Genomic DNA, 14,467 nt, shown 5'->3' with positions numbered 1-14,467 from the left:
CTGGATAACATCTTTAAAAACTGTTACTGGTTATATGTCCTATACAAGTTGTTGCTGACCTAGCTGCTAAATTTTCAAATTCACGATTGATTCTGAAGATGCTAAAATTTCTGAGCTTTTTTGCTGGAAACAGATTGTATAAAAAAGCAGCAATAGCAACAGCAGCATAGGAAGAGCAAATTATCTTCATAATTTGCCTAGACCTGCAATAGACAAGTAGATCATGACCTTTCTGGTAAAGTATTTTTATTCCTACCTTTACCATAAATGTCTGTATCCTAATTAGAAAAAGGGGTGTAAAGGACAGCTTGACTGTGTTTAAAAAAGCAATAGTACAGTATGAGATTCCCCAGTTTTGGCTTTATTACATACTTCTGTTATATGAATGTATCGTTTTCTTTGTATCTCCTGCTCTCTAGTGTTGGAATGGATTTATCATCAAGAGAGTTGCATTTCTGTATAACTAGTCAGGTCTTATTACTGTGCCTTTAGCACAGTAATATATGGCAGTATCCTCCACTTTTAGATTGTTCAGTTGCAGAAATGCTGTGCTTTGTGCTAATGTGGCACCTTCCTTTGTATGAGGGTGAGTAGTGTGTCTCTGCATCTGATGGATCTATACATCCAATCCATTGCAATCATTTTCCCAGGAACCTGGTACACACACTGGAACCTGCTGTATCCAGTATATCCAGTGGCGGCTGGTGAATGAATACCCTGATGTCTTGCAGGACAGTTTAACACTCTCACCGGGGGATTTAATTTCTGAACTTGGCTGAACAAGCTCAATATCAGACTTGCCTTCTAGGAACAAGAAAACAGAAAGGTTTAAATCCCAGGGAAACTGTCAGTTTATAACTGAGCCTGTGTGAGACCTTTCCCACTTACGGGAGAGAAATGAGAGGCACAAAATAAAGCTCAAGACAAACATGGTTTCTGTTGCTGAACTAGCACAATACTCTGACGGGGAATGGACAGCCCCACAATTCATCAAGCTAAAGACAGGAAGCACAGCATTGATTTGTATATATTGATCCTAGCTTTGTTCATACTCTTCATACACTTTACATTTTTTAGGAACTTAATCAATAATTTGTGATAGGTCACTGCTGCCACTGAACTCTAACAATAAGGTCCAAAAGCCAAAAGCTTTGATGATTTAGCCAGTTAAGTAAAAACATACATAGTTTACATTTTCTTTATTATGATTTCTGATTTTCATATATAAATATATATAAACTTCCAAATAAATGCCGGCACTCACATATAGATAAGTTGTTGTTGCCTGGGTGCAGGTCCAAATAATCTTGAAGGTGCTCAAGGGAGGGTCAGCACTCACAGGACTTATATAAACAAATTATTTTTATTAAAGAGGAGACTACTTATATATTATATATATTCCTCAGGGAAAGTTCTTGTGAGGAACTGAAACGTCGGTTCAATAAAAACTATGTAAGGATCACGTCTTGTGAGACTTTTTGATTTTCATTTTTTCTTTTTTCGATATACCTATTTAAGTCCTGTGAGTGCTAGCCTTTGTTACATTTGTATCTTGTTATTTTGATTGCAGTAGCACCTGTCCCCTTGTTAGGTGGTGTGCTAACTTTATTAGAATTGTATATATATATATATATTTGCCTGAGGCATAGTGGTGTGGCAGGGAATATACAACAGCTTGGATTTTAAATACATTTATAACAGGTATGCCTGTTTTAATAAAAAAAAGAATTAGAATTTTGTATTCAATTTGCAATGGACTTATTATACAGCTTTTTATGTGTCGGTGACAGGTCCCCTTTAATAGCAAAAACAGCCTGTCACAGACAAGCAAGGCACATGCAAACTTTCCAGTATAGTGCAAAGGTTGGCATATTGCCATATCACGTTAATAAACCAAGACAGTATACAGGAAACACTCAGAGCTATGTTACACATACACCAAATGGAATAACCATAGCAGATGTTCTCTTTCTGTTTGGATAAGGTGACTGAAGACAGACAGATGTCTAAACTGATTCAAATAACAATCATTTTGTATGACTAGTCAGTTAATTCTTTTCACTGTGTCTCTAGCACAGTAATATATGGCAGTATCCTCCACTTTTAGATTGTTCAGTTGCAGGAATGCTGTGCTTTGTGAATTATCAGTGCTAATGTGGCACCTTCCTTGGTATGAGGGTGAGTATTCTGTTCTTGCACTTGCAGGATATATTGCACCTATCCATTGCAATCCTTTCCCAGGAACCTGCTGTATCCAATATATCCTGTAGCTGGTGAATGAATACCCTGATGTCTTGCAGGACAGTTTAACATTCTCACCGGGGGATTTAATTTCTGAACTTGGCTGAACAAGCTCAATATCAGACTTGACTTCTAGGAACAAGAAAACAGAAAGGTTTAAATCCCAGGGATACTGTCAGTTTATAACTGAGCCTGTGTGAGACCTTTCCCACTCACCAGGGAGAAATGAGAGGCACAATATAACACACAAGACAAACATGGTATCTGTGGCTTGACACAATACTCTGATGGGATTCCTTCTTATAAAGTTCAAACAGGAAGCATATTGATTTGCATAAACTGATCATATTTCTTACACTGGCTTATTATTATATACTTAACACATGCTCCTGGCAATATACTCTCCACTTAGGGCTCTGGTACACGGGGAGATTAGTCGCCCGCGGGCGACTAATCTCCCCGTGTACCAGAGCCCTAAACTTTAACCCCTTGATATATAATAACAAATGGTATTTCTTAATTTATTAAAATATCAAGTGACAAATCAAATACATATCTTTCAGGACAGTCTTGAGTCAGCAAACTGGGTAAATAGATAGGCCATGCAAAATATATGTTTCTAATATAGTTAGTTATCTATATAACTCTATAAAGGCTGGAGTGGGCGGATGTCTAACATAATAGCCAGAAGACTACTTCCTTTTTTTTTTTAGCTCTCTAACCTCTAAGTTAGGCAGCGACTTGAGGGGTGGCCCATATGGGACATAACTGTTCAGTTAGTTTGCTTTACTTCCTAAGCACACAGGTCAGATTCAAAAGCAAAAAGTTATGTCCCATATCCCCCCCCCCAAGTCACTGATTGGTTACTTACTAGTAGCAGGTTAGAGAGTTGCAACGAGCTGCAAAGGACGATGATGAGTTCTCCAGTCTTTATAGACTACATATATGGCTAACTAACTAAACATTTTTATTGTGCACAGCCTATTTATTTACCCAGTACTATTTTTGCACAGAACTGTTCTTTTAAGTGCCCTGCTTCAGAGCGCTGGTTTGCCCCTTTTGTTAATAGATATTTTCATTCTTAGGTTATCTTATTTAGGGTACATGGTTAAGGAATATAAGCATATAATATACAGGTGTGGGATTAGTTATCCAGAAACTCGTTATCCTGATTCCAAATTACTGGAAAAACAACTCCCATAGACTCCATTTTAATCAAATAATTCACATTTTTAAAAATGATTGCATTTTTCTCTGTAATAATAAAACAGTACCTTTTACAGGTATCGGACCCCTTATCTGGAAACCCATTATCCAGAAGGTTGCGAATTACTGAAGGCCATCTCCCATAGACTCCATTGTAATCAAATAATTCACATTTTTAAAAATGATTTCATTTTTCTCTGTAATAATAAAACAGTAGTTTGTACTTGATCCCAACTAAGATATAATTAATCCCTACTGGAGCCTAAACAATCCTTTTGGGTTTAATTACTGTTTAAATAATTTTATTAGCAGATTTAAGGTAGGAGATCCAAATTACGGAAAACCCCTTATCCGGAAAACTCCTGGTCCCAAGCATTCTGGATAACGGGTCCCATACCTGTACTTGAGCCCAACTAAAATATAATTAATCCTTTCTAGAGGCAAAACAACCCCACTGGCCTTTATTTTTAATTATTTTTTAGTAGATACAAATTATGGAAAGACCCCTTATCTGGAAAACCCCAGGTCCTGAGCCCTCTGCATAACAGGTCCTATACATGTACCATGCTGTAGGGGTAAATAGTTGCACTTTATCTAACTCACAATCCTTTATTTTAATTTCACAAAAGTAGAACTTTAAGTATATAATATAACGTGTATAAAAGCTTTATGCACATATCTATTCATATATTTTGTAAATTATTGAACTGAATTATACAGTCACAAGATCAAAATGAAATACTGAAAAATAAAAGACAAATACAGCCAACATTTTTTTGTGTATTGGAATTGTAGGTGAAGAATAATTATATTAAGGGAAAATAAGCCCCAAAATAGATCAACTGCTATATGTAAGTTCTACCATGGAAAAGCACCTATTGGTAGCCACAATTACCCTCCCTGATCTGTACCCAAGATTCTTTCCATGGTATTTGTACAGTACTGAAATATATTGCATACAATTATTTTAAAAATAAACATAATGACAAATGGGTTCCTGATGGCAGTGTCAATATTTTCCATAGCTGATGTAACACTGCCATCTAGGGTCATTTAAAAAGGTATGGTTGGTAGTTTACTTTGATCATTTATTGTTTTGTATTTTATTTACCCTGATAATGATATTATTACAGAGGTATAATTACTTGAATTATTGTGCATTTTACACTAGAGAAGTTTTTTTTTTTTTTTAAATAAAAATAAATATAATAGAAAGTATATATGTATATTATAGTATTATATAAAATAAATAGAAAAAAGTTTTTAAAAAACAACAACAAGGAATTCACTTACAACATAATTTCCCTTTTAAATACATGTTGCCTAAGGAACAGACCTTTTACTTTTTATAGCTGAATTACAGTTTCTGTGGAAAGTGAAAGACTATACAGCATAACCACTATATTATATCTGTTTATCTTTGGGTGGGGATCATTTGACGCAAAATGCCTCTATCCTGCCCATTATGAGAAACAATACCTATGGAACTAAAGAATACCTAAGGAACTCAGGCTTTCAGACATTGACAGTCAACGGGATGCTGTACGTTGGAAATCACTGATGTGTATAATAGAAATATCAATCAACTGCTATGCTCTACATTATTTTCCTTAAGCTTCTATCAATTTTGCCCCCCAAGAAGTCCCTGGATGGGTGCCCAAGTCAAATGCCCCATGGCTGTACCACAAACCCAGACCTACTCATCAATCTATGATAAGAGAGATAGATTCTGTATAAGGCTTTTTTCTTATGCTTGGACATCCTTTATACTATAGTTGTAGTAAGGAAAGAATATTCAAATCAGTTATGCACTTTTTTTTATAGAATTAAATCTGATTCATTATTTGATATATTTCTTTATAGGTGTGAAGAAAGAAGATGTGAAGAAGAAAATGTAAATCTGCCAACAGCTAGAAATGTATAAATAAAGAAAGATCTATATTGAAAAACATATATTTATAAATCATTCATACACTGAGTACCTGAAGAAACAAAATGTTGTGTTGACACCTACAAATAAATGTTGCTCTTCTAATAATCTTCATATCAAGTAAAGTGTGTGTGGTGAGTTCCATGATTCTGTGAACATATTAGGGCTCATTTACTGGATTGTGCTTCTTATATTTGTTTCTCTTAGTGCTCTTGCACTTTCTTCTGGGATCATCATAAATGATCTCTATTATCTACAGCAGAAAGGTTATACCAGATCAGTCACTGTAAATACACTAAATTACAGCTTTTTTTTGTCTCAGTTCAGGAAGCTACTAGGAGAGATGTTTTTTGGGATCTTGTAATAATTAAAATTACATTTATTTCCAGCACTAGCATGGGTGAGAGTTTAGGGAATAGTGATAATAACAAGGTCTTTTTTGAGACTGAGTTGCAGAGATAACAAAATAAAGGAAAGACTAAGACCTTACATTATAAACATGAAAACTTTGGCATTATGAAGGCATCTTTACAGTATATTAATTGGGTCATTCATTTCACAGGGATAAATACAGAAGGTGCAATAAACACCTTTACAACGTTACATAAATAAATATATATCCTTGTATATTTCTCTTAGAAACAAAAAAATGATTTAGCATAGCTAATCCATTTTACTAAACAGCCACAGATCATAGGATTTTCAATTTGTGGATAAAGAAACCTAAGTAGTGATGAGAGAATCTGTCTCAATACTCAAGCATGAGTATTTCACCTATTTAGTGCCAAGCCATTCAATTGACTATATAGCCTCTATCAGTATCATCCTAACCAATTTATCAGCATTTGCCAAATAAGGCAAGCTGGTGAATTTGGAACAATATTAGTAATAAAATAAAGAATATGAGGAAGGATAGAGTAGTAGAAACAGCTGAAGACGCTAATGAACTGATAAGATAAGACAGACAGTAACTATTTGATTTAGGAGTGGAGAGAAGCTGGGTATTAGGGAAAGTACATAAACTGGCTGAGAAACAGGGGGATTGCAAACAACTAGGTGATAATAATATAAGGGAAATAATAATAGATCTATACAAAATACATGCACAGTAACATACCTTACCTTATCCCCAAAACTTTAGGTAACACCATATATTTTCCCTATGATAATCCTAGTTTACCATAGAGAAATCTAGTGCAGCAGTTTTAAATTGTAAACCCCAGTCCCCTAGGGATACTAATGTAAATTATACAATTCATTTTAGATTTGGGAATAACTTCTGCAAACAAACATACCAAATGCAGTCGGGATCTCATATTTTGTTGAATGTGGTATATTTGAAGGATAAGGTGAGTAAACATAAAAATACAAAGCACAGCAGCACTTTACATATGTTTATGAAATGAAATATGATTAATAGCGTCTGTCTATTTTATAAATGCCTCAGATTAATTTAAAAAAATAAAAAAATATATTGTTTGTTATTGTTCTAAGTGCAGTTCTAACCTCCTTGTTTCTCAAGGAATAAATGATGGGATTTAGCATAGGGGTCACTGTTGTGTAGAAAACAGCAATAGTCTCTTCTATAAAAAAGTTTAGCAAGTTTGGAGTTAAGTAAATAAAGAGAGGGGGCCCATAAAAGAAAAATACAGAGATCATGTGAGATGCACAAGTAGAGAAAGTCTTTCTTCTGCCCTCGGAACTTCTTATCTTCATAATAGTTCGTAGGATGTGGATATAAGATATTACAATCAAAATAAAGCACATTAAGGCAACAGCTCCAATGCTGGTAATGATCATTGCCTTGTTGGCTGTAGTATCCTCACAAGCAAGCTTTAATAATGGGATGACGTCACAAAAAAAATAATCTATTCTATTAGGTCCACAAAATCGGAGGCGGAATGTCAACGAGGTATGGATCATAGCATGAACTGATCCAGCCACCCAGACCCCAGTAACAAACTTTGTGCACAATTTCAGGCTCATTAGAGTGGGGTAGTGTAAAGGATGACAAATGGCCAGGAAGCGATCATATGCCATGACAGTGTACAAAAAGCATTCAGTGCTTCCAAAAAAGTGGAAAAAATACAGTTGGGTCATACATCCTTGGAAGGAGATGGCCTTTGTCTGTTCAGAAAAGGTGGTCAGCAGTTTGGGTTCTGTGACTGTAGATAAACAAATGTCCAAATAAGAGAGATTCATAAGGAAGAAGTACATGGGCCTGTACAAATGAGGATCCCCTATAACAGTCAATACTAATAAGAAATTGCCTAAAAAAGTTAGGATATATATACAGAGGAATAGTGTGAAAAGTGGAATTCTCGTTTCTTTAGAGTGTGGAAATCCCATAAGGATAAATTCGCTCACTGACGTATTATTCTCAGGCTCCATAATATATAACCATTTAGCACACCAAGAACATTCTTCTAGATGAAAAATACAGAAAAAGTACCATTAGAAAATAACTGCTATTTAATCTTGCCAATCAGTTATATTTATTATGGCATAAAGCTAATTTCTTTATATAATAACAAATTCTATGCAGTATATTATTTGAAGTAGAAACCTAGAGGCTTATCAGTTTACGCATTTGTGCATTTTAGAGGGTTTTTTCAATTCAAATAAAGTCAGAAATTTACCATATTGAAAGTTTGCATATTTATAAAAAAAATTGGAATATGAAATTTAACTGTTAACAACATAGTCAAATGCATCAAATTCGTATTGGCTTCTACATGAACTTGCATGCTTTTAGATGCCAAAGTTTTGGAAACCATAATTTGAACTTGAGAGCTTTTGCACCAAAAAATTTGAATTTGAACATTGATAAATCATCCCCTAATCTCATCTAGTTTATGTCTCCTTTCATTACCACACAATACACTACAACAGTGGTTCACAACCTTCCTAATTCTGCGACACTTTAATACAGTCCCTCATGTTGTGGTGACACCCAACCATAAAATTATTCCTAAGACCATAGGAAATATGTGTTTTCCAATGGTCTTAGACGACCCCTGTGAAAGGGTTGTTCGACCCCCAAAGGGGTCCTAACCCACAGGTTGAGAACCGCTGCACTACAAGCTTCTGCCACCTGTTATCTGCAATGATCAGTACCACACCTCTCAATTTGCTGACCTTGCCCATTCACATACCTTATGTTTCACAATCGCTTCTCCTTTAGCTTGTAAGCTTAATAACACCTTCTTCTTTAGCTTGTGAGTGGCAGCAGCTTTAACTCCTGTATCTGTATTTGTATCCGTAATATGTATATTTCAGGTATACACCCTCAAACTAGAGGCCTGTCAGACAAATATTGCCATCCAAAGGTTTTTTATGGCCTCCAATATGCTCAAGATTTTTGTAGACATCAATATAATCAGGCTGCAAGTATGTAAAATGCTAAATATTGGCCCACTACTATAGGTATAGTGCTGCAGAATATGTAACAATTTATACATAATAGTCTTGCTACTGGAAATAGCAATTTGTACACAAAACACAGAAATAAATCTCCAGTCTAACCCATGCTTTAGCATTGACCAGCTGCTAGAAACACCCTTGTGCCAGCGCTCAGTCTAACCCACTTCCTGGAGTTGACCAGCTGCTAGAAACACTAAAAGGTCATTATTTTACCCCCCTAAAAAAATGCTACAGAATTGGAGAAGCTTATGCACTGTATGCTGGACATGACAGAAAAGTAGGGGGAAGGCGATATTGGGAAAGGAGTCCCCCTCTATGGCTAATGGCACTCTGCTAGTGCTCTTTCAAATGACAGTATCACTGGAGGCTTCTGGAGAGAGAGATAGAGAGAGAGAGAGAGAAATAGAAAACACTGTGTTTATGGGAATATGATAGGATCCTCTGCTAAAACATTGATTTCTGTAGCTGATTTTTAATGATAACATTGGGCCTCCCACACCCCAGTCTGTATCTGGTAATATCTGTGAGAAGCTGTTCAATAAAGTCTGTGCTTTGCTTCATCGCATACCTGGTGAGATGCCTACTTCTTACAGTAAAGGCCTAACCAACCCCCTTTCCGGTGATGGGAGTCTACCAGTCATGGGTATAGAGAAAGAATAAAGAAATTAACAGTGCAGTGTGCAAAATTATGAAAATTTTACAGTATATAAAAAACAGGCTTTTTTTTTTTTTTTTTTTAAGAAAAGCACTGTTTAGTTGACATACTGGTACAGCCTCCATGCAGAGGCAGAATTTTATATGATACATACAATGTATTTTCTAACTCACTGAACAATAAGAACATTGTATGAACAATTTAGCTGATGTTGTCATTCACTTCTAATGAGAAATGTTTTCATGCATTTGGTCATTACATAGTGAAAATGTATGGCATTTAAATGACACCCAGCGTTACTGAAGAGCCCTTTACAAATTGTTTGTGCCTCAACCACCAGGTGCAATGCAGTCTGGAAACCCTTGCCAGGGGTTAAATAGATAGTGAAAAATACAACACTACAGCACCTCCTTCTTGCAAAAGTGAAAAGGTGAATTTATTGGGGCAGACAAATAGCTTTTGCAACAAAGATGTGCTGCAGTGTAAAGACAGTTATTTAATGGCATCATAATACAGCAAATGAATCCCTAAGGAAAGTCATACCATTGTTAGGATACACAATATAATAATTGTCATGTGTCATTTCAGTGGAGGCACAGTCTCTTCCATGTAAGTCCTCTGTTACCTTATAGAACAAGCACAATGGCGCTTTGTCTGTATGCACAAATTAGTCTTTGGGGAGACACTGCAAATCCCCTTACTCTGCATTCATTTTGTAAGCCATTAATGTTTGTAAATGATTATAATATTCATTTTAGTAGATATGCCCCGACCAAATTCAGTGAATATATTTGATACAGTCAGGAAATCAGTTATTAAGAATAAAAAACTTTGATAACCAGACTTGTGTTGCATAAATTGTTAAATAATATTATTTTTATTTATTTATAAATATATATATAGAGAGAGAGAGACATAAGAGGACTAATTTAAAATACCTTTATGTATGCAAAATAGTTATTTCAAAGGGAAAATTGTGTTCAGGTTATTGTACATAACTAATTCTGAGCCTAATTACAGTAGACAATGCAAGAGCAACTTATTCAGTCCAGTCGAATAACAAACTTTATAGACTGGCATCATCCTGATTTATGTGTGATACTCCTATTTCTAGTTAATATCCCACCTCCAATTCAGTGCTTGTATCTTTAATCTACAATGGGTTTTTATGTTCGCTAATGCAGGTAAAGAATCTGTTATCTAGAATGCTTGGGACCTGGGGTTTTCCAGATAAGGAGGGTCTTTCCATGATTAGATCTACATACTATAAGGCTACTAAAAATGATTTAGACAGGATTTTTTTTGCCTACAATATAGATTAATTATATCTTAGTTGGGATAAAGTACAAGGTAGTTTTTTATTGTTACAGAGAAAAAGGAAATCATTTTAAAAAATGTAAATTATTTGCTAAAAATGGACCTTCTTGTAATTCAGGGCTTTCTGGATAACAGGTTTCCAAATAAGGGATCCCATACCATTATTTTAATGTGCAATACTCATAGTTTTAGCCTTTCTCAGTCCTCTCAGTCCTTTCTCAGACCTCTTGCAAGTTTTGACCCTATCTTGATGAAGGGTAAAAACACTGATGAACGGGTGGTCACAACAGAGGGGTTAAGCTCCCCAACTGCATATAAAATTGTGTGTGTTCTGCTCCATGTTAACTTCTACACTGCCATGAAGACCCTGCCAGTCATACGGGAAACATGCACCAGCAGTGCAGTAAGTGATTTCAAACAACCAATCAAGCTGCTGCTCAGCAAAATCATTCTTAAAAAAATAATTTTAATTCTATACAGTGCAAAAGGTAAAATGTAATAAAAGTTGTTTGCACATTGCACATTGCACATTTCTTACGTCCTCTTTAATAGCTGGCGTATTTTTTGGTTCAAAAATAATTTTTTAGAAGTTTCGCATACACTGCGTGCATTACATTTGCAGTCTTACTTGCACTGGAAGATGAGGTAACTAAATATTATATTAAAACATGTGCAAAAAAAAAATATTACATTTGTGCAATGGAATAATTTTAGTTATTTTTTCAGTTAAACAATCTTTACATCCAAAGCATTTTGCAAAAAACTGAATAGACTTCAAAATAGAATGACTGTAAATGTAGTATTTGTATTTTATATCTATCCCCATTTAAAAAGGAGTATCTGTTAACCCTGTTGATAAAAATCAACTCCAATCGATTTGCTTGAGTGATGTAAATATGTCCATAACTGCATTTTTTATAACTGGCGACTCTTAAATACAAGATGACATGGCACATAGTATGTAAACAGAAAAAAGGGACATATTTAGCAAAGGGTAAAAGAACCATTCGGTACAGTTCACAGGAGCTGCCAGACACTTCTTCTCTGGATTTAAAATTGAAGAGGGCATTTAAGGATCTGCATACCTAAAATTAGAGCATTATTTTGCTGCCATGTTCCATCATATTTGTGACTGTATATGCTCATGGAAGATAACCACACAACATAGTGCTAGTACAGTGCTAAACATATAGGCACCAGTAACACTCAAAGGTACCCTACTTACCTGTTAGGAAGGTGTTTATAACAGGATTTACTGCACTCAGAAATTCACCTGCATTGGTTTGCAGGCTATTTATTTGTATTTAAATATAATATACAACTAAACAGTATCACCATACATAACTTGCTATACCCATGGACCATTATATATCTGTTTCCCAGTGCAGAGTTGGCAGTTTATATTTCAGCATCTGGAGAATTGTTGCCCTCTGGACCTGGTAGAAATCCCTTGAGAAAATGTGGCTAATACACACAGGATATACTGTAGCTCATGTTTTGTTTTTAGTACTGTAAATTAAACAAAACAAAAATATTTACTAAGCCAATTACAAGGAATGAGGAACTGCTTAATGAAGCACATGTATTAAAAATTAGTAAGCTATCTCAAGAGGTTTGTCTCTGTATGGATTAGCATTACATGTGAAATTCCTGCGAATAGTCATCATTATTATAACAAACTAGTGTCTGTGTCTAATGAGCAAGCCATATTTTCCAATCTCCCATTCACATTCTCTGTTATGTGGCTTGACCCATATTGCCCTATTGCTCAGATTTATTAGGCAGCAGAAAATGTTATAATTGTGTAATAAAAATAAATAAATGCCTTAAGCATGGTTGTAATGCCAATTCTACTTTTTGGTTGATGACATAGTACATCTGAACTTTGAGCTTAAGGCTTTCTGTATACAGGTATCGGATGCATTTTCAGAAAGCTTTGAATTATGGGAAGGCTATTTCCTATAAACTCTATTTTAATCAAATAATCCAATTTTTTAAAAATGATTTATTTTTTCTCGGTAATTATAAAAACACTACCGTGTACTTGATCCCAACTAAAATGAATTTAATCCTTAGTGGCATAGCAATCCATCTTGGGTTTAATTCATATTTAAATTATTTTTTTAGTAGACTTAAGGAAGATACATTGAATGAAAAGTAAGAATATTCCATTGCATTATACTCCTCTAAATATAGAAGGAATGTGCTTAAAAAAGTTGTGTTTAGGACTAATTTTTTGAGAATTTCTCCGAAAATCCTACTATTCCCGCCCATGTGTTCCACTTCCTGCTGCCTTCTTTTTCAGGCTATGCAGGGGGTCAGCTAGGCTGACCTGATAGGGAAATGTAGACTGTCTTTGCTTGTGTAACTGCAGGGCTGTAATTGGCAGTCTTCTTTCTACTGTGCTTCTGGCAGGGACTAGTAGGACACACCCACATCTCATTTGAAACACAGAGACCAGAGAAGATCTATAGGGAACTCTGATAAAGGGACTATTTTTACAGATAGTAATAATTTTTAGGCCAAAGTGCAACCAGCACCATATATTATTCATTATTGCCTACAAGATTAGGGGATTTTTTAAATTATTCTACATGTACCCTTTAAGGTATGGATATCCAAATTGTGGAGAGATTATATCATTCGCCAAGAAATTCATGACACCTTGGGAAAATTATTGCAATTAATGCAATAAATGCAGATGCCACCAGCATTAATGTATATTTGCCAGTAGGAAAACCTATGAGTTGCTTCAGTGAAGGGTAAAAAAAATATTTGTGCAACTTTAAACAGTTTATGCATACATTGTACATACAACAATGAAAGAGTCACTTCGGTCCTGTTCCTTACTACCACCTGATTCCAGGAAACTAAGGGGACAAAATTAAAACTGAAATTGTTAGTAGGGCATGGTGGGAAATTACAAGATAGGCTACAGTTGGCTGGTTCTGGATTACTACTTTGGGACATCTGTTGGCAAATCTATCCTGTACATTCAGCGGCATAACAATGCACCACCTCCCCCCCACAGGAAAAACATCTTTAGAGGGGCCTGGCATGCACCTACCCAGCCCTCCGTCCACACAACATGACTTCTGACCTATAGAAGAAGCAGACCCCACAGTCCAGGCAGGGCCCAGAAGGTATAAAAGGGAGAGGAGGACAGGACGTGGCTGTCTATGGCCAATGGGAAACATCTGTAGCAGTAAGATGGCCTGAGGTCATCAGAGGCAAAGGGAACAGCAAGCAAGGAAGACACCAGCTGTGAGGGTAGCTAGAATTAGGGTTTTTGCAAGAGCTCATCCTAGGTTATGTGAGGCAAGCAAGGACAGTTAGTATAGGCAGAATGCACCCCACCAACTCCTCAGCAGGTACCCTGCAAGTTAAGGCCCAAGTGTGTTCAGGTTCATGCCTGAGAGGTTGTTCAATGCCGTGCCTGTTCTGGAAGCATGTACCAAACTCGGAATAAAATTCAACTCCCTGCACCCTTGTACTGTATTTCTTAGTGAGGGTGACGTAATCAAGAGGGGATTACTGCCTACACCAGGGCCCCCTGCGACCGTGGGGTATGCTTCCTCTGTAGTTATACCAGTGTGTAGACTTGTGTTTTATATGTTACCAGCTGTCAAAGGATTTGTAATATTTATTTAATAAAACAAAATTGTATATAATCAAACTCTTCCACTTAACAATTG

At 35.8% G+C, this 14,467-nt stretch overlaps 1 protein-coding gene across 1 annotated transcript; it reads right to left on the bottom strand.

Moving 5' to 3' along the window:
* Nucleotides 1–6,820: 6,820 nt before the first annotated feature.
* or10g2 (olfactory receptor family 10 subfamily G member 2) lies at nucleotides 6,821–7,768 on the bottom strand. Its single transcript, XM_002939929.2, has one exon. It carries the CDS (start codon nucleotides 7,766–7,768, stop codon nucleotides 6,821–6,823), a length of 948 nt encoding a protein of 315 aa, XP_002939975.2.
* Nucleotides 7,769–14,467: the final 6,699 nt, after the last annotated feature.

Source organism: Xenopus tropicalis, chromosome 1 (assembly GCF_000004195.4).
Source record: "Xenopus tropicalis strain Nigerian chromosome 1, UCB_Xtro_10.0, whole genome shotgun sequence".
NCBI lineage: Eukaryota > Metazoa > Chordata > Amphibia > Anura > Pipidae > Xenopus > Xenopus tropicalis.
This window is presented reverse-complemented; position numbering and strand designations above follow the sequence as displayed.

Coding starts and splice junctions, on each gene's coding strand:
- or10g2 (XM_002939929.2), bottom strand. CDS start 7,768: ATGGAGCCTGAGAATAATACGTCAGTGAGCGAATTTATCCTTATGGGA.